A 21,568-nucleotide genomic window follows, 5' to 3' on the forward strand; every position below is an offset into this window, starting at 1 on the left:
TTATTATAACAGGTCTGAAACACTCTAGCTGATAATCCACTTTTCCCTATTGACTGAATTGTTTTGATAAGGCAATTCTCTGTAATGTAGGATTTCTTAGGAAACCAACTATTACGTTATAACAGAACTGCTTGTATGTTTTTAAACAGATTAAACAAGGAGTCAACTGGGAATTTGTTGTTTGTTGCTAATTCCAGACTGTTTCCTGGGTGAACACAATGTTAATATAACTGAAAGGGTTACATAAATTATACAATAATTATAGGGATTTTAATCTACACTATAGACTGGGAAAGCCGAATTAACAGTAAAAGCATGCAGCGCAAATTAATGAAAATAATGAGAATGTGTTAATTGATTAACTGGTAGTCAGGGACCGTTTAGTGAGCAGTGGTCTTAAATAAAAATTGCAAGTGCTTTAGTTCAGTCTGAAACCGACGTTTAAAATCTAAATAATTCAAAATACAAAAGGCATGGGTTAGCTCTGGTGGATTTGGAAACTGCTTTAAAGGCATGGCACTGAACAAGCAGCATCTATCATTTAAAGAATTAAAAGCTTTTTTCACGGGAAAAGGACCAATTTGAAAAGTCGTTTCAGCAAGGTTGATAAGTTAAAGATGGTGCTAAGCCAAAGGGAAGGCATTTAACATTGTCAAAAAAACAGCAGTCTTGAATGTTGTGGTAAGTTCAAAATTCAGCACAGGAGGACCAGGGCATTATTGAGGAAAAGGAAGGTAGAATATAAGATTTGTCCAGGATAAACATTAAACCAGGCTGCAAACACTTTTGAAAGAATGAAAGTATAACAATTAAGAAATTAGCAAAGGTGGTCGTAAGTCCTTTACAGTTTGAGACAGGCGAAATTATATTGAGGAATGAAACATAGCAGGGACAATAAAGACATTGCATTACTGTTCACTGAAGAAGATACCAAACGTACTCTGAAGGTAATGAAAAACTGCAGGTGGGGACAAAGTGAGGAGCTTGAAGAAATTTACATTATTATTGGAGGAATTAATGAAATTGAAAATAAGTTCACCTTATGGTTGTGAATGAGGTATCTGAAAATAGTCAAAATGGATTATCTTCCACTAAAATTTAATAGGTTCTAGAAAAATTCCCATAGATTTATGAAAGCAAAATCAAGCAATATGAATACAATTATGCCGTCCACAGTGTACAGATAAAGGGTACAACATTTAGTGTAAGATATAACATTGAAGTCCGATTAAGATGGCGGCGCGGGCACATCCGACTCCCTGTGTCTCACCAGAATCTGCGATTTTATAGTAATTTGCTTATTTGTCTCATGCCTGTTCACACGGAATAGTCTTGCACACTTATCATACAACCGACAGGAGCTCTTAAACATCGGTTCCTGCATCGGTTCCTGCAACTATGACAACTTTTTAGGCGAACTTCATTTCGCTCCTGAACTGGCCAGGTCAGCAGAGCGTACCAAGCCAGCTCGGCCGACCGGAAGCGCCCATATACGGTGCAGCGAACGTAAACACCGCCGTGGATGCCGAGGTGGCTTAAAGGCTAGGCTAGTGCTAACTCCACACAGGCCATCAATTCCTAGCCTTTTCCTTGCCAACGTACGATCATTGGCGAACAAAATGGATGAACTCCGGCTGCGGATTACCTCCCACAATTGGATTAAGGACTGCAACATCATGATTTTCATGGAAACATGGCTTAACAACGACGTTCCTGATAGCGCTATTGAGCTAACGGGGCGTCATATACTCCGAGCGGACAGAACAACTGACTCCGGTAAGACCAGAGGTGGGGGTCTGTGCATCTATGTAAACAAAACTTGGTGCACAGACACTACCTTCATCGAGAGTCACTGCTCAGTTAACCTAGAGTTTCTCATGGTCAAATGCAGACCGCTTTATCTGCCCAGAGAGTTTACATCTACTGTTGTGACTGCAGCCTATATTCCTCCGAATGCTAATACTAAGCTTGCAATGAAAGACCTGCATACTGCCATAAGTAAACAACAGACTCACAATCCTGAGGCAGCCTTCATTGTTGCGTGTGACTTTAATCACTCCAACTTGAAGACTGTACTCCCCAAATTCCATCAACATGTCTCCTGCGCCACTAGAGTAGATAAGATACTGGACAAAGTTTATACAAACATGGCTGAGGCCTACAAAGCTGTCCCCCTCCCCCATCTTGGTCTGTCTGATCACCTCTCATTATTCCTGCTCCCTAAGTACTCCCCATTCATCAGACGGGTGAAACCCACAGTGAGGACAGTTAAAGTTTGGTCAGACGAAGCGGACTTCTCACTTCAGCAGCGTTTTGGAAACGCTGACAGGAGTGTGTTTGCAGCTCAGGCCACCCTTGACTCCCACACGGACATTGACTCTTATACCTCCTCCGTTCTGGATTTTATCAATTCCACCATTAACAGTGTCACCACCCTCAAACGGATTACCATATTCCCGAATCAGAAGCCATGGATGAATAGTGAGGTCAGACTACTGCTGAAAGCACATGACACCGCTTTCAGGTCAGGTGAGGCTCGGGCCTACAGTTCTTCCAGGGCTAACCTGAAGAGGGGCATCAAGAAGGCCAAGCACAGCTACAAGCTAAAGATCGAGGAGCACTTCAAGAACAACTCCGACTCGGCGACGCGTGTGGCAAGGCATTCAGGCCATCACGGATTACAAACCCACCAACTCGATCCCCACATCCAGCGACGCCTCCTTCCTTGAGGAGCTTAATCACTTTTATGGCCGCTTTGACAGGGACAATCAAGAGGTGGCCATCAAGGCTGTGCTCCCTGCTGATCATCAGCACCTCACCCCCACCGACGTGTACGGCATTGAGCAGGATTAATGCACGGAAGGCTGCTGGCCCTGATGGTATCCCCGGGCACATCCTCAGGGTCTGTGCTGCGCAGCTGACAGATGTTTGGACTGACATCTTCAACTTGTCACTTGCCCAAGCAGCTGTCCCTACGAGTCTTAAAACCACCTCCATCGTGCCGGTGCCAAAACACTCCACTGCAGCGAGCCTCAACGACTTCCGCCCAGTTGCACTTACTCCCATCATCACTAAGTGCTTCGAGAGGCTGATCTTGGCACACTTCAAAGGCTGCCTACCTCCCATACGGGACCCCTATCAGTTCGCCTACCGCCAGAACAGGAGTACGGAGGATGCCATCTCCACGGCACTTCACTCCGCCCTCTCCCACCTTGACAACAGAGACACCTACGTGAGAATGCTGTTTATCGATTTCAGCTCAGCATTCAACACCATCATCCCTTCCAAACTGATTGCCAAACTCAACGACCTGAGCATCAACCCCTCCCTCTGCAATTGGATATTGGACTTTCTAACCAACAGACCCCAGTCTGTTAGATTAGACAACGACACCTCCTCAACCATCACCCTGAACACCGGCGTTCCACAGGGCTGTGTGCTGAGCCCTCTCCTCTACTCCCTTTTCACTTACAACTGCACACCTGTACATGGTTCTAACACCATTATTAAGTTTGCAGATGATACAACGGTGATTGGCCTCATCAGCGACAACGATGAGTCGGCCTATAGGGAGGAGGTCCAGCTACTTGAAACGTGGTGCGCTGACAACAACCTGGTCCTTATCACCAAGAAGACCAAGGAGCTCATTGTGGACTACAGAAGGACTAGGGGTGGTACGCACACCCCCATCCATATTAACGGGACGGAGGTGGAGCGTGTTTCCAGTTTCAGGTTCTTGGGTGTCAACATTTCTGATGACCTCTCTTGGACCCACAATACCTCAACACTGATCAAGAAGGCTCACCAGCGTCTCTTCTTCCTGAGGAGACTAAAGAAGGTCCATCTGTCTCCTCCGATTCTGGTGAACTTCTACCGCTGCACTATCGAGAGCATCCTTACTAACTGTATCACAGTATGGTATGGCAACTGCTCTGTCTCCGACCGGAAAGCACTGCAGAGGGTGGTGAAAACTGCCCAACGCATCACCGGTTCCTCACTCCCCTCCATTGAGTCTATCCAGAGTAGGCAATGTCTGCGAAGGGCGCGCTGCATCGTCAAGGACAGCTCTCACCCCAACCACAGATTGTTTACCCTCCTCCCATCTGGGAGGCGCTACAGGTCTCTCCGTTCCCGGACCTGTAGGTTCAGGAACAGCTTCTTTCCTGCGGTCGTTACCTTACTTAACTCTGCGCTTCGGTGATTGCTGCCATCCCCCCCACCCCCCCCTCGGGCACTCCTCCCATCAGTGACTGATCTCGCTCACCGGAATTTCCACTACCGCTACTGAATTACGGTATATATTATATGTTTTACTATTCCATCGCATGCACTCTGGTTAAGATGCTAACTGCATTTCGTTGTCTCTGTACTTGTACACTGCACAATGACAATAAAGTTTGTATTGTATTGTATTGTATTGTAAGATAGTTCAAAGATCTACAATGAGGTAGATTGGATGTCAGGACTGCACTCTAGCTGATGAGAGGACCGTTCAGTTGTCTGATAACAGCTGGGAAGAAACTGTTCCTGAAACTGGAGGTGTGCGTTTTCAAACCTCCGTACCTCTTGCTTGATGTGAGAGGGGAGAAGAGGAAGTGACCAGGGTGAGACTGGTTCTTGACTATGCTGGTGGCCTTGCTGAGGCAGCGTGGTGTAGATGGAGTCAATGGAAGGGAGATTGGTTTGCGTGATGGTTTGGGCTATGTCCACAACTCTCCGCAATTTCTTGCGGTCTTGGATGGAGCTGTTCCCAAACCATGCTGTGATGCATCCCGATAAAATGCTTTCCACGGCACATCTGAAGAAGGGAGTGAGAGTTGTTAGGGACATGCTGAACTTCTAAGCCTAAGGAAGTAGAGACGTTGGTGCTTTCTTGGCCATTGCTTTGATATGGTTAGTCCAGGACGAGTTGCTGGTGATATTTACCCCTAAGAACTTGAAGCTTTCAACCATCTCCAATTCGGCACCATCAAATGCACACTGGGGTTTGTTTACTACTTTGCTTTCTGAAATTGATCACAATCTCCTTTGTCTTGCTGACATTGAGGGAAAGGTTGATGACTTGGTACCAGGTTACGAGGTTCTCAACCTCCTTCCTGTATGGGTTGATGGGGTGTATTTGGATGTTTAGGATGATATTTAAAAATGTCCTGTACATGTTTATTATTCAAAATTATTGTAAATTGTGATGGGTCTAATATACTGGCATGGACTGAGGATTAGTATATTTTATATACCATATAAAAATACGAGGTCGTATAATTTAGTTTACTTTAGAGATACAGCATGGAAACAGGCCCTTCAGCCCACCGAGTCCATGCTGACCAGCGATCCCCCCACACATTAACACTATCTTACACTAGGGGCAATTAAAAATTTTACCAAGCCAATTAACCTACAAACCTGTATGTCTTTGGAGTGTGGGAGGAAATCGGAGCACCCGGAGAAAACCCTCGCATGTCACGGGGAGAACGTACAAACTCCATACAGACAAGCTCACGTAGTCAGGATCGAACCCGGGTCTCTGGCGCTGTAACTCTACCACTATGTTACCGTGCCACCCTCTTCTTTATATCTTCTTTACCAGCCAACCCACTTGTATTGCTGGTTTCAGGGAGCTGGGGTCTTATACCCCAAGACCCCTCTAGAAATCAATGTTTCTAAGGGTCCTGCCATTTACTATTCCCTTGCATTCGGCCTCCTAAAACGCACATCATCACATTTGTCTGATTTAGCTCCATCTGCCATTTCTCTACCCCGATTTAGCCTATATATGCATTTCTTGTGTTCTTGTGATGTTTGGTGTACTATGTGTGTTTGTGCACACCATAACTTTGGTGCTTCGCACAGCCAAAATGGTGCACAATAGCGCCACAATTTTTGCACCACGTTACTCACCATTATCCTGGGCATAATCTCTAACAACTCTCATTCAAATTGAAGCTACATTTTAAAAGCTACAGACATTTTAAAGTTTAAAAAATCACTTTCTAACCCATTTCCTGAAACTCCTCAGCGTATGATGTCACAATACTCCACGTTCGACTTCATTTGCTCCTCACTCGCCAAAACAAGATGGCCGCCGGCAGCGCCGCTGCCCGCCCGGCCTCAGTCATTCCCTCTCCCCTCTCGTCTCTCCCCTCTCGTCTCTCCCCTCTCGCCTCTCCCCTCTTGCCTCTCCCCTCTCGCCTCTCCCCTCTCGCCTCTCCCCTCTCGCCTCTCCCCTCTCGCCTCTCCCCTCTCGCCTCTCCCCTCTCGCCTCTCCCCTCTCGCCTCTCCCCTCTCGCCTCTCCCCTCTCGCCTCTCCCCTCTCGCCTCTCCCCTCTCCCCTCTCGCCTCTCCCCTCTCACCTCCCATCTCACCCGGCCCCGCCCCGGCAGAGACTCGCACGTCGGCAGTCAGCGTTGAATGCACGGGCACTGATAAGTGCCTTTCGCAACCAACGGCTCCACGGAGGGGAGTGGGCGTGGCGACCGACTGGATGGAGGGGAGGGTGGGGGGAGGAGGGGGAGAGTGTGGGTGGGGGGAGAGCGGGGGGAGGGGGTCGTTGAGAGTGGGGGTGGGGGGAGAGGGTCGGGGGAGGAGGGGGTGGGGGGGAAGAGGGACTGGGGGGCAGGACAGAGAGGGTGGGGAGGAGGGGAGGGTGGTGGGGGTCGGGGAGGGGGGAATTGCGGTGGGGAGGGGGGAATGGGGGTGGAGGTAGGGCTGTGGGGAAGGGGGCAGGGGAGGGACAAGTGTGGGTGGGGTAGGAGGGATGGAGTGGGTCAGTGGGGGAGGAGGGCGGGATAAGGGGGATTGAGTGGGGGGGTTGAGGGTGCTACACCAATACAGGAGAGGCTTTTAGTCCAGGGCTCACTCAGTGATGACACCCTCTCCCCTTCCCTGTTCCCCCTCTACGAGGAATGGGCCCAACGGGTCCACTTCGTCTAGTAGTTTAATTAAAGTATCCTTTGCCTCTACATTTTTTATACCTTGATTATGAAAAAGATGTTCTAATCTTCATTTTTTAATAGGATGCAATAAAATGAATAATCTTGAGTGTTTTACACAAGTAACATATGATGAAAATAATTAACTGAAAAGGATCTAAAAAGTGGGTCTCTGCCTCTTTTTGTGTAATCTTTAAAGTAAATGCACTAGTGGGACTATTTAAGTAACTCTTATTGTCCTTATTGTCCTTTTTGAAATATATTTCCCAATCAAATGTTTTACTTTTATTCATCACTATTATTTCTGTTCAAAACTACCACAGAAATTTGAGTGTTAATCAGAAAGTGATGAATATATGTCCAGTGTTTCATTTTTATTTAATTAAATACCTCCAATTTTCATAATTTGTGCTTTACTCGGGCTTTAATCTTAAGCGCACACATACCGCTAATCTAATTAGCTGTGGTATATTGTAGCTTATGCAATTGTATAAGCTAGCACATTATGTTTTGTATACAAGTCAAGTCAATTTTATTTGTAGAGCACATTTAAACACAACCCAAGTTGACCAAAGTGCTGTATACAGAGTAGAAAGTTGCTATATATTCTAGTTTATTAGTGCTGACATTTCATTACAGTATTGAGGAAGTGCAGTATTGGAGGTCTGCATATTTCACTTAAACTTGCTTGTTTAAGTGAAGAAACAAAGGCATTGTTTATAAAGAACAAGACCGATAAATAGGTACGGCACAGTAACACAGTAGAGCTGTTGCCTCACAGCGCAATGATATGTGTTCAATACTGACCTCTGGTGCTGTCTGTGTGCATTTTCTTCCTGTGACTGCATAGGTTTTCTTCCATGTGTTAAAGACATGTAGATTGGTAGGATAGTTGTACATTGCATATAATGTAGATGAATAATGGAATCTGAGGAGAGTTGATGGTTATGTGTGGAGAATAAAATGGGATTAGTGTCAGATTAGTATTAATGAGTACTTGATGGGTATTGCATGAATAGTGGGCTGAAGGCCTCTTTCTGCACTAGATGCCTTTGTTTGTTGGTTCTTTAGAAACAATTTATTTTTGCAGCCAACACCACCAAACACTCTGTTTACTCCAGTTGCTGTTTATAGGATTGGATTCTAGTTTCCAATTAATCACAGTAACATTAATGGATAATTCATTGTCATAATTGAAATCCCGAGTTTTTCTGCCACCAACCACACTGTTCTTCAGCTGGTGTTATCGCAACCAGGTTAAATGTTTACTTTGCTCCAGGTCTAAATATAAACATACTGTATATCTTTAGGTTGTCTTTGCAGTGAGCTTGTGTGGTATCTCCTGAATTCCATACTAGTTCTTAAAAATATTTATTTTGCCTTTCCAAGCAGTAATTCTGAGTATTCTTAGCTTCTGTACTTCTTCTGCCTCCATTGAGTTTACAATAGCTTCACTCGTTAGTTTTCTGGAAGAGCAATCTCTCCGATCATTCTGAGCAACCAAGGGTATTGCACATCTTCCTTCTTCACAACTATGCTGCCATCAAACATCAAGCTTCTGATGGAAACGACAGCACTTTATTAAGTGCCCTGCTTGGGCTATTTTGGAGGACAGATAAGAGTCAACCACGTTATTTTGGATATGGAGTCACGTAAGTGGCAGACCAAGTAAAAAAATCCCCAGAAATACATAAGTAAAACTTATGGGTCTTTACAATATGTGCCTTTACAACAAATTAGATTTTGCCATTCAATGTCTGTAGATCATTGGTGTTGAATCATTGCTGCAGAGGCTTCTCTGATTTACCAGGAGGGTTGTTGATTGTTTCATTGATTTGGAGGTCCATTTATATCTGCAAATGTTCCACTGTGTTCTGATGGCACTATGATTCTGAGGAGATGGTGTGTGCCATCGGGTGAAAATCACACGAGGTTGGGTTTGTTTTTATGGTACCGAATCATTTTTTATCCTCTATTTGAAATCAATAACTACACATAAAGAAATGATTATCTTAAATTATATTCAGTTCACCCCTCAAGACACAGCAAAATAAGGCTATGCACCTATTTCAGATACTGTTTCACAGCCTGCTCCACTTGCAAGCAAACCTCGCCCTCCCATTGATAATGCCTACACAGCTCTAGGGTCTTAACATTTGTCCACAGCTCAGCCGACCCTGGAATTGATTAAAAACTCGTTCTTTTTTCATCTTTTTTTAATCTTCTTACTCATTACGGTAAATCATGTGATCATTAAAGAATGGAACACTTTTCCATTTTTATGAGGCCTTTTTCAACATCAAGCACTGGCAGTTTCTAAGCTCTACTTGCGAGCATAACAGGATGTAATCGATTCCAGCTATCAAATTAAAAAGAACTTGTTTCTCTCTGCGAAGTTAACACACGTTTTTTTTCATTAACAAGGTACTTACAATGGATTACTTCCTATTGGGGGTATCCTGTCTACAGAAATAGATATCTTGCATGTTTTGCAAAGGTTTAAGCATCAAACAGTCTTTTGGCGTTGCATTGGCAAACATGGTTATTTGAATTAATTTTTAAAGAAGCACCAATTTTAAATTGGTTTCACTGTCAACACTGTTGAAAATCCCATTCTAATAATTTAAGATAGTAAGATAACGGTTTTCATTTTATTATTACAAATTATGGACAATTTGAATGAATAACTTTTTAAAAAATCAAATATTGGGTGGTAAACATGGAAACATAGAAAATAGGTGCAGGAGGAGGCCATTTGGCCCTTTGGGCCAGCACCGCCATTCATTGTGATCATGGCTGATCATCCACAATCAGTAACCCGTGCCTGCCTTCTCCCCATAACCCTTCTTTCCACTAGTCCCTAGAGCTCTATCTAACTCTCTTTTATATTCATCCAGTGAATTGGCCTCCACTGCCTTCTGTGGCAAAGAATTCCACAAATTCATAACTCTCTGGGTGAAAAAGTTTCTTCTCGCCTCGGTTTTAAATGGCCTACCCTTTATTCTTGGACTGTGGCCCCTGGTTCTGAACTTCCCCCAACATTGGGAACATTTTTCCTGCATCTAGCTTGTTCAGTCATTTTATCATTTTATACGTCTCTATAAGATCCCCTCTCATCCTTCTAAACTCCAGTGAATACAAGCCTAGTCTTTCCAATCTTTCCCCATATGACAGTCCCGCCATCCTGGGGATTAACCTCATGAATGGCCAGTCAAACCTGTCTTGAATTTTACTATCCTGTCTTAAATTTTACATTAAATTTCCAAGAGGTCATGTTAGTCAGACCTAAAAATATAAGTATCCAATCTGGGAAGTGTTTTTTATTTCTTTACAAATATTTTTCACTTTGGTAAATAGTCTGGGAATTTGTGCAAAAATGCACTTCAGGCGCCTTGTATTCTCTTTAAAGTGCTCCAGTCTCATCACTTCTATTGAAATCATTTTGATTAGATTACTCAAATCATGTAAACACTTGGTGCAGTACCACTATTGAGGAGAATTCTCATAACAACAGCTATTCTTGTCATTTCATCATGGCTTCTGCTGATCAGTTTTAAATCATGGTGGAATCGGCAGAAATGCGGACGTTCTATTGATAAATCTATTTGGTACATAGTGAATAACATTAGTGGTGCTCCTCGCACCAACATCTTTCTTCTTTTGATATCCATTTGAAACCACACTAAACAGTTGACTGTTTTGCTATGCAACAAAAACTTTGAACCATGCATGTATCGTATCAATAGACAATAGACAATAGGTGCAGGAGTAGGCCATTCAGCCCTTCGAGCCAGCACCGCCATTCAATGCGATCATGGCTGATCACTCTCAATCAGTACCCCGCTCCTGCCTTCTCCCCATACCCCCTCACTCCGCTATCCTTAAGAGCTCTATCCAGCTCTCTCTTGAATGCATTCAGAGAATTGGCCTCAGAGAAGGGGGAGGGGGGGGAGGGGAGGAGGGAGGGGGAGTAGGGAAGGGGGGAGGGGGAGTAGGGAAGGGGGAGGGGAGAGGAGGGAGGGGGAGGGCTTCCAATGGAGGTGTTAGAGTCTGTAGACGTTCTACGTTTCTGTCCCATGACTCCGGACAAAACGCAGGAGGTGTCGCGACTTTGAGAGCAATCAGCTCTGGTCTGTGGCGCTAAAGCTCGCATTTAGAAACATAGAAACATAGAAAATAGGTGCAGGAATAGGTCGTTCGGCCCTTCGAGCCAGCACCGCCATTCAATATGATGATGGCTGATTATCCAAAATCCTGCTTTCTCCCCGTATCCCTTGATTCCATTAGCCCTAACAGTTAAAATTAACTCTTGAAAACATCCAGTGAACTGGCCTCCACTGCCTTCTGAGGCAAAGAATTCCACACCTTCACCACTCTCTGACTGAAAAAGTTCTCCCTCATCTCCGTTCTAAATGGCCTACCCCTTATTCTTAAACTGTGGCCCCTTGTTCTGGACTCCCCCAACATTGGGAACATGTTTCCTGCCTCGAATGTGTCCAATCCCCTAATTATCTTATATGTTTCAATAAGATCCCCCCTCATCCTTCTAAATTCCAGTGTATACAAGCCTAATTGCTCCAGCCTTTCAACATATGACAGTCCCGCCATTCCGGGAATTAACCTAGTGAACCTACGCTATCACTCAGATCACCTAATTTCCCTCCCATAACAAAAAGCAATTCTGCCCCTGCTTCTGCACATCTGCTGCAGAGATTTCATTGTTAACTGGGAACCAAGTTTCTTTTGCTGAACCTGACTTCAGAGGTTTATTCTTCCTTGTTCTTCCCTCCCCCCCCCCCCCCCACCCCTTTTCACCATTATAAGTAATGAATTAAAAACACCTTGTTTCCAAAAAAACAACGCAAGGTATGTACCACGAAGCACATAAAATCATTGTACGCAATTAAAATAACATTGTGAGACATGGAGCTTCTTTAGTTCAATGAGACTTCATTGCCACAGACGGCTGTGGAGGCCAAGTCAATGGAGATTTTTAAGTTGAAGATTGACAGATTCTTGATTAATAAGGGTGTCAGAGGTTATGGGGAGAAGGGTTGAGAGAGGCAGATAGATCAGCCATGATTGAATGGCAGAATATTTGGAACCTAGCAGGTGCATAAGTCCTGATTTTTATATTTGTTCTCCCTTCGGCAGGATGCAACAAAAGTGAGAAAACGGAGGACAATTGAATGCTGCAAGACGGACTTTTGTAACAAGGATTTACATCCAACTCTTACTCCAATTACTAACCCAGGTAAACTATAGGTAGAGCTTGCAATCTCTAAATGTCTGACCTATTCCGGCTCATCAGAAAGACTTGATGTTCTTAATTAAAGTATAGCACTTTAATTAGAACAGTGCTAAAGATTTCATGATTCATGTTGGTAGCTCTTGCTGGTAAAGCAAGTTGAAATGTCTCTTGCATATTATGGTAATTTCATAATATAGGTTTGCTGGGTATATCAATTTCTCCACCTATTAATTAGCTGGAAACATTACTTTATCTGCATTAAAACACTTTATCTTTCAAAGCAGGCGGATGCCTCTGATTTATACCAATTTTATGGAGCCTGCATTCAGCTTATATAATTTGTATTACATTTAACCCATCAATTCTATGTCATTACTGTTGCAGTTTTCTGTATTAGTCTGCACAGGTTTAAATGTGTGATGTGTGCTGTCTTTGCAACATTTATCTAATGCACTCTGATAAAGCTTAAGTAGTAGAATAATGCAATGTACCTGCAATGCATGTGAATGGCAAAGTCAGCAGACCAGCATAACATTTTCTAGTTGTTTGCAAAGGAAGGCACAGAATGCTGAAGAATGCTGAAGCGATATTTCATGCCGGGACCCTAATTTAGACTGATTGCAGGGTGAGGGTAAAGAAAGCTGGGAAGAGTGGAGACATGTTGCAGTTAATGAAGCATGGAGTAGAATTCCTCTGTGCTACAAGCTAAGGTGTAAACAGGTGCAAAACTGTCTGACTACTCCATTGCTCACAGTGCGATTGGTATACCAATAGAGGAGTTCATAAGCAATTACCTTTATAAATGTGAATCTAAGAGTTTATGCTCAAAGCTGGCATGAACATTACACAGCTTTTTTTATTGCATAAACAACTGAATTCTACTGCGAGTACTACTCTTTCCAAAATTAGAAAATTATATTTGCTCAAAGTAATGCGTGCACATCTTGTCAATTATTAATTGTAATAAAAAACATTTAAATTTCTTATATTCCTTTGCAGAATTATTTAAGAACTACCCTTCCAACTATTAATTCAAGTACCAGTTGCTTTTCTCATAAACTGTTATACAGCAAACTGTTTTTGCTGAACACTTTCATCGACTTTAGAAGGTGGATTCTGACATCAGATTAGCTTGGAGAGAACTTTACCCCTTGGGAAAGACACCTGTATACTTGAACTGCAATTGTGGTCAATGAAATTTGACACGTTTGCAATGGTGTATTAAATTGCATTTGATTATTTAATATTTTTAACGTGCCCTTTCATTGCAAACAGATGGACTATTTGATGGTGATGTCCACCGGTTAGGCCTGTTAATCTCTCTGATTGGCTGTATCTTTGTGCTGATCATCATCACAACTGTTTTCTACTTCAGGTAAACACCCAGTCAAGTTTATTTCAAATGGACATTAAGTCATACGTGCTTCACTTGTTTTTATTATTGTGCTTGCTTGAATGTTTTTAATTTATCTACTGTATAAATGTGCGGGGATCGCTGGTCGGCACGGACTCGGCACTGTATCTCTAAACTAAACTAAATGCAAAATCTATGGTTTTAATTGCTATTCCTGAAATACTAGCCTTTTATGCAAAAAAGTCTTCATTGGCCGAGACAGCTGTTTATTTAAAAGAACAAAACTATAGATAGGCCGCATTGACCAAACTGATCTCCCGGTGGCTGAGCACTTCAACTCCCCCTCCCACTCCCAGTCTGACCTTTCAGTCATGGGCCTCCTCCAGTGCCAAAGTGAGGCCCACCGGAAATTGGAGGAACAACACATCTTATTTCGCCTGGGCAGCTTGCAGCCCAGTGGTATGAACATCGACTTCTCCAACTTTAGATAGTTCCTCTGTCCCTCCCTTCCCCTCCTCCTTCCCAGATCTCCCTCTATCTTCCTGTCTCCACCTATATCCTTCCTTTGTCCCGCCCCCCTGACATCAGTCTGAAGAAGGGTCTCGACCCGAAACGTCACCCATTCCTTCTCTCCTGAGATGCTGCCTGACCTGCTGAGTTACTCCAGCATTTTGTGAATAAATACCTTCGATTTGTACCAGCATATAATTTCTTATATTATATATTCTTAAACTATAGATAATGTCACTAAACTAAACCAGGTAGTAGATTAGCGAAGGCCATATTAGGCCATACCAGGCTAAGATGCAAGCAGCACAATACTTTCTATTGCCCTTCTTTAGAAAATTGAGAAAATCCTCATGGGTGTGTAAAATCTTCTGACATGTCAGAAAGTAAATGGACTGATATACTTTGTTGATCACCTCAACAGAATGAAGGGATCAGGTTAGGTTGCTGTTGATATAGATGTTTAGGAACTTGAAGCTGTTGATCATCTCTGCAGCAGTTTCGTTATGAGGACAGGGTTCTGTTCACTTTCTGAGGTCAACTGCCAGCTCTTTGAATTGATCATGTTAAGGGCTGGTTTGTTGTTCCGACACAATGACACCAGGTTCTCAGTCCCTTTCCTATACCTTTAGGGACAAGATTGTTTGTTATTAGGACGGCACCGTGGCACAGTGGTAGAGTTGCTACTTCACAGCGCCAGAGACCCGTCCTCGATCCTAACTACGTGTGCTGCCTGTACAGAGTTTGTACGTTCTCCCTGTGACAGTGTAGATTTTCTCCAGGTGCTCCGGTTTCCCCCCCCCCAACATTCCAAAGACGTGCAGGTTTGAAGGTTAATTAACTTCTGTAAATTGTCCCTGGTGTGTAGGATAGGTATAGTGTACGGGTGATTGCTGGACGGTGTGGACTCGGTGGGCCGAAGGACCTGTTTCCACGCTGTATCTCCAAACATTGTTTCATGATTGTGGATCCAACCAGCAACTGTGGTATCATTGGCATACATAAGCTTTGGGTTGGCGCTGTACTTAACCACTCGATCATTGGTGTGCAGGGCGTAGAGCAAGGGACACAGCACACACAAGAGTGATTGTACCAGTGTTGAGGGTCAGAGTGGAGGAAATGTAACCAATTCTAACCGACTGCGGTCTGCCAGTCAGGAACTCCAAAAGCCAGCTGCAGATGGAGATGCAGATGGAGGCCCCAAGTCCAGAGGTTTAGGGATGAGATTTGTTGTTATGGTGCTGACGACTGACCTGTAGGCAATGAATATCATCTTGACATTGGTGTTCATAATGTTACGGTGATCCTGGACTGAATGTCTTGAAGGAGATGGCATCTTCCATTGTCCCATTTTACCTGCAGACAAATTGCAAGGGATCTAGATTGTCAGGAAAACTGGCGGAAAATTGCCAGTCTTTTGCAGCATTTCTTTATGGTTGACGTTAGTATGCTGGGTGATAGACAGGTCACTTTACTTTTGACAGACACAAAATGCTGGAGTAACTCAGCGGGCCAGGCAGCATCTCTGGAATGGACGACAGTTCGGGTCCAGACCCTTCTTCAGACACTTTTATTGTGGACTAGAATGAAGGAGATTCCTTGAAGCAGATGAAAACAGTAGACTGTTGAAATAAGTGGTTGAAGATGTCGGTGAAGACTGATTAGCACAAGATTAGGAATCCCTTCAGAGACTCTGTCCTAAATATCCGCTTTCTGATCGTTTACCTTTGTGAGAGCAGTTCTGACTTCCACCACCAAGATATATGGAACAGAGCTAGCAGGGGGAATGGGGGGAAACATGCTTTGTTGGAATTTTGTTTGCCTATTCAAAATAGGCATAAAAGTCACTGAGCTCATCCAGTGAAGATGTGTCTTCGTCATAGATTGCCCCTGATTTTGGCTACAGCTCGTGATAGTATTTAGGCACTGCCACAATCCAAATGCTTGAGTTCATCCTCCAGTTTGTTTTGGAACCCTCTCTTCACATTTTTGATAGCCTTGTGAAGATTGTACTTCGCCTTGTACAGTGCAGGATCCTCCTTCTTGAAGGCCCTGGATCTGCACTTTGGCAAAGAGTGTATTTCCCTGTTGATCCAAGGTTTCTGGTTCGGGTAGACCCTCATTGTCTTTGTCGGAATCCAATCGTCAATGCATATTTTTATGAAACCAGTGACGACTGAGGTACCCCTATTTTAGGATGGATGAAGTTATCTGGAACATATTCCAGACCACTGACTTAAAGTAGACCCCTCAGCATCCTCAAACCATTGCTGCATCATGCTTTTTAATGGCACTTTGCATTTCAATCTCTCTGTAAGCTGGCAGAAGTAGCTGCAACAGGTGATCAGACTGGCCGCAATGAGATTAAGGGACGGAGCGGTCAGCCTACTTGGTGGTGAGGTAGCAGTGGGCGAGAGTGTTAACACCATGGGTGGGGAAGGAGACATACTGATGGTATTTGGGGTGTGTTTGATTTAAGTCACCGGCGATGATGAATTTTTTCATCAGGGTTTGCATTCTCAAGAGAGATGACATCCAAGTATAATTTGTCCTGGCTCTAAGCTCCACAGGCTTGTTCTCAAGTGGTTGAATGTTAGCTGAGAGGGGTGGGTGACCAAGATCCCTGAGATTTCAGCTGTACCTGGAGCCCCCACCACGCTCCAACAGCCACAATGCTTTATTTTGTTTTTACTATCAGCTATGCCGGTAGCATCAGATCTAATAAAGATCAATTTGTAATAAAGAAAGATTTAATAAAGATCAATTATGCATTGTGGTGTGCAAAAAGCAGATGGACAGCAAAGAATTTTTTTTAATATATATTTTTTAATATATCAAAAAATACTTTATTCAAGTAATAAATATTTACAAAACATCTTCTTTTTAACAACCCCATCTGACATTTCCGGAGGTTACACGTTCAATACAGGTATTCATTTCCAAATTTACATTGAAATTTACACAGTATCCCTTGGAGGGGCGTCTCCACCACACCCTGCCCCCCATGTCCAGCAGCGGAAGGACCCTAGACTGTGGTCCTCCCCCACAGGGCCTTGGCGTTGACTGCACCGAGCTTCAGTGCGTCCCTCAGCATGTACTCCTGCAGTCTGCAGCGGGCCAGTCGGCAACATTCCCCGATGGACAGCTCGGAAGTCAACAAAGCTCGCTCGGGCAGACCAACGAGCGTCTTTCACCAAGTTGATGAGCTTCCAGCGGCACTCGATGTTAATCTCTGAATGCGTCCCTGGGAACAGTCCGTAGATCACAGAGTCCTCTGTGACGGAGCTGCTCGGAATAAATCGTGACAGGGACCCCTGCAAACCTCTCCAGACTCTCTTGGCAAATCCACACTCTGCGAAGAGGTGGGCCACCGTAAAACAAAAATGCTTAATATCAATTTTTTTCAGGTACAAAGCACAGGCAGATAGACGGCGTTACAACCGAGATCTTGAACAGGACGTGGCCTTTATTCCTCCAGGCGAGTCACTGAAGGATCTAATTGACCAGTCGCAGAGCTCGGGCAGCGGCTCTGGTCTCCCTCTGTTGGTAAGAACACTAATTACACAATTTCAGATTGAATCACCTTCTAGTTTGAGCGGGATCGCTCTCCGGGGCATTTGGTGCTTGTTTAAATAGTCTTAATGTCCATGTCAATGAGCAAAGCAATCATGAGATTTCCCCAATTTTCACAAAAGCTGGCAAATAACCTCCAACATATGAATATTCCATGTGGATCTTTATGCAGTTACAAAAATATATATTTTGGGTCACAAGCACAAATTCATGATTTAGAGATCAAGACAGATATAATACCGTGCTTTCACTAAGTTTAACACAAATCCCAAACTGTTAGTGTATGGGATTAAAAGTGAATTAATTATATTTGTTTATTACTTAATATGATAGATTTGATTAGCTAAGCAAAACTATTTTAGCTGCCATCCCACCACCTGATTCCAGCAGTGTTTTGGTATTTAAATAATTTCACTATTTTTACCTTCACTATATCCCTTAACTCATTCCTACTCTCTGTGTACAATAAAGGTTACTGATATCAGGCTTAAATTTCAGCATTTGGCACGAAGGTTTACTTTCTTGCTTTACCGTGACAAACTTCTACCTCCTTCTAGCTTCACATTCGCTGTCTCCGTTCAAGGCTTGGCTTACCTTGCTCCATATTTTCGCTGCTAGTTCATACTTGTGTGATTGGAAATCATTGTGACCGTCTCTATTATTTGAGAATTTCCATTTCAAGAAAAGGAAAGAACTTGTATCGGAGAGAATCAGGCTCTATGTTATTCAGGACAACGTGGCATTTATTTTGATAATCGAGTTTGCAACAGATAATTTAAAATGGCATCAAGTAAAACTCAAGTCTTTTCAGAGTGGTAAGTGGGTCACCAACTGTTAAAATACTGAAGAATGCAGTGAGCTTAGAAAGTATAGGGGAGATGGTATCTCCAGAATGGAGCATATTAGTCATGTTGACATTCAGTCTAAAACAATGCAAAACATTGGCTTTAACATTTTTTAAATGCACCGCAGATCTTTTTGTCATTACAGATCCAACAACAATCCTCTGTGGCAAAAAAATGTACATTGATACATTGCACCAGCAATATGATCAGATTAATGATTTTAAACTTCCAAACTGGAGCTTCAAGTGCATCAGCATTCTGGAGATATTCCGGCCATTAAAGCACACTGATATGTTATTAAAATGCTGCCGGTTTTTTTTTTGCTAAAGTGCAGTGGAAACTACTTAATATATTGGCTCAGGACTTTTTTCCTACAGTGATCCGGTGCCAATTTGTTAAATATACTCAATAATTTCTGAAGAATATAGAGAAGAACAAGCAAACATTGCTTTGTCTTGAAGCTGCACGATGAAATAATAATGAAACAACTCCATAAATGTATTAGTCGGCAAAACAAAATTATTCAGACTAATATACTTTTGTGCATTCTGTGAAATATTTAAACTTTTGGTGTCGTAAGTTTAAAAGAAATTTAAGTTAAATTTAAAAAAAATAAATATTTCACCTTTATGTCATCTGGTAAACAGGTAAGATGTAACATTTGAATAGGCAGGGAAAGTATCTAAAATTCTGAAGTAGTAAAGGGGAATAGAGGGTGTTGTACCACTCTCCTCGCCCCCTCACTTTTAAAACAAGGTTGCTTTGTAATGACCCATTCAAGAAATTTTCAAGGCGATAATTTTACCAAAATAAATTTACTAAACTGCCAAAAGGGACTAGTATTAAAACTGGTAGTCATTATACCGAGAGGATAACTGGCTTGCAGAGTAACAAAGCTACAGTCTGAAGAAGGGTCCTGACCCAAAACATCACCTGTCCACGTTTGCTAGAGATGCTACCTGACCCACTGAGTTACTTTGGCACTTTGTGCCTTTTAAAAAAAAAAAACTAATATCTGCAGTTCCTTGTTTCTACCAGAGAAGGCCATTGAAGTAGATAAAATCTATAGATTCAAGAAAATATGCGTTGGTGACATGAGGAGGATTTGGAGAGTAGTGAGAAGGTTTATGACAGGTGTGATCCAGCAACCTACTTGAAAGTAGAAATTGAACATACAACTGACCAGAAATGTGAACTCTTATTGTGTACTTGTCAAAAGAATTGAGGGATTGGATAATTTGATTGATGATTGAGTTAAATCAAGAGCAAACATTTTTCATTGGTTTTCGTTAATAAAGGCTAAAGGTATCACCAGAAAGAATAATGTAAACAAAGTAATTTTTCATTTTTTAGTTGATGGTTGATCTCTTATCCAAACAATTTATGATATATACATTTCATATATCAACCCTTCAATTCTTTGTAGTTTGCAAGGAAAAATATGTAGTTCTGTCCAAGTGAATATGTTACAGATCTCTGCTCTATAGTGGGTGCTATTGTTGTTTTCCCGTTAGAGATTTGAGAAAAGCCATTACTTTCATTATTATTTTGACCTCAACTGTTTTTTAACTGATTTATTGCCAATATTGACCTGCGATTTCTTCTTCCCTTCTCCTTACAGGTGCAACGTACAATTGCAAAGCAGATTCAGATGGTGCGCCTCGTGGGTAAAGGCCGCTATGGTGAGGTGTGGATGGGGAGATGGCGCGGCGAGAAGGTGGCAGTGAAGGTGTTCCCTTCTGCAGAGGAAGCCAGCTGGTTCCGTGAGACCGAGATCTACCAGACAGTGCTAATGCGACATGAAAGTATTTTAGGTGAGCTGGCCTGACAATCTGATTCGTGTACGCTGTATGCAAAATGACTTTAGTGAAGGAAGGATTCTCATGCTACTATTTCTCAGTGTTTGCACTCCATTATTTTAGCCCTTCATGGGACATGGGTCTCACTGGCATAGCCAGCATTTATTGCATTTTACTAATTGCCTTTGTGATGTTATTAATTGTTATAAATGGAAATTGGGCTGTGGCATTTGTAATAAACTCCTCCCTTCAGCAGAATAGGTCAAGATGCTGCTACCTCTTTATACTTTCTCAGTAGTTAAGAATCATATTCCTGACATTTTACTGCTCTGGGCCTGTAAACGCTGGAGTTTAGAAGGATGAGGTGGGACCTCATTGAAAATTACCGAATAGTGAAAGGCCTGGATAGAGTGGATGTGGAGAGGAAGAAAGACAGCCAGTTTATGGCAGCATGAGGGAAGATGTTTCCACTAGTGGGAGTGCCTAGGACCAGAGGCCCTAGCCTTAGAATAAAAGGACACACCTGTAGAAAGGAGATGAGGAGGAATTTCTTCAGTTAGTTTTGCATCCTCTGTCCTATCCTTCCCTCTTGCTGCTATCTACTGGCTGTCTTTCTTCCTCCCTTGTTCTTGATGCAGAGTCTTGACCCAAAACTCCAACTTACACCTTTTGGCTCCACGGGTGCTGCTTGACCCGCTTAGTTCTTCCGGCATTTATATTTTATTAAGGATTCCGACATCTGCAGTTTCTTTTGTCTTTTAAAAAAAAAAAATGAACTGAATATATTTGGTTGCCATGCCAGGTTTGACAAATGTAGGATCAAAGGGGCTGATTTTTCAGCAAATGTTGGAGATCTGATAGGGCCTTTTTCACCCAAATAGTGATAAGTACTTAAGAGTCATAGAGTAATACAGCATGAAAATAGGCCCATTGGCCAACTTGCCCATATCGACCAACATGCCCCATCTACACTAGTCCCATCTGCCTGCGTCTGGCCCATACTTGGAATGTACTGCTGAAAAAATCTAGTGGAAATATAGACTCACTGACAACATTTAAGAGTGTAAATAAGAACTTGAATTGCCTAGGCATGTGCCAAGCTATGGGCCAAATGCTGGAAGCTGGAATTACTACGGATGATGTCCACTGGGTGGCATGGACATGGCCCAAAAGGTCAGTTTGCATGTTATTTAACTCAGTGACTCTAATCCCAGCATACCTAGGCTCAGAAAAGAACACTGCATCGAGCCCACAGAGCTCAATGACAAACTTGCCACACTTGCATAAGTCCAGTGTTTAATTGTTTGTCA

The 21,568-nt window shown here is 42.9% G+C and overlaps 1 protein-coding gene across 4 annotated transcripts in view; it reads left to right on the forward strand.

The window, feature by feature from the left end:
- The window catches only part of LOC144610043 (bone morphogenetic protein receptor type-1A-like), a 185,540-nt gene that overhangs the window by 155,266 nt on the left and 8,706 nt on the right, over window positions 1-21,568 (forward strand). For all 4 annotated transcript variants that reach the window (XM_078428516.1, XM_078428517.1, XM_078428518.1 and 1 more), the window contains 4 exons: window positions 12,084-12,183; window positions 13,456-13,555; window positions 17,449-17,587; window positions 20,081-20,273. In XM_078428516.1, the coding sequence (XP_078284642.1) occupies window positions 12,084-12,183; window positions 13,456-13,555; window positions 17,449-17,587; window positions 20,081-20,273 (532 nt within the window). The remainder of the gene's footprint in view (window positions 1-12,083; window positions 12,184-13,455; window positions 13,556-17,448; window positions 17,588-20,080; window positions 20,274-21,568) is intronic.

Source organism: Rhinoraja longicauda, chromosome 35 (assembly GCF_053455715.1).
Source record: "Rhinoraja longicauda isolate Sanriku21f chromosome 35, sRhiLon1.1, whole genome shotgun sequence".
NCBI classification, from domain to species: Eukaryota; Metazoa; Chordata; class Chondrichthyes; order Rajiformes; family Arhynchobatidae; genus Rhinoraja; species Rhinoraja longicauda.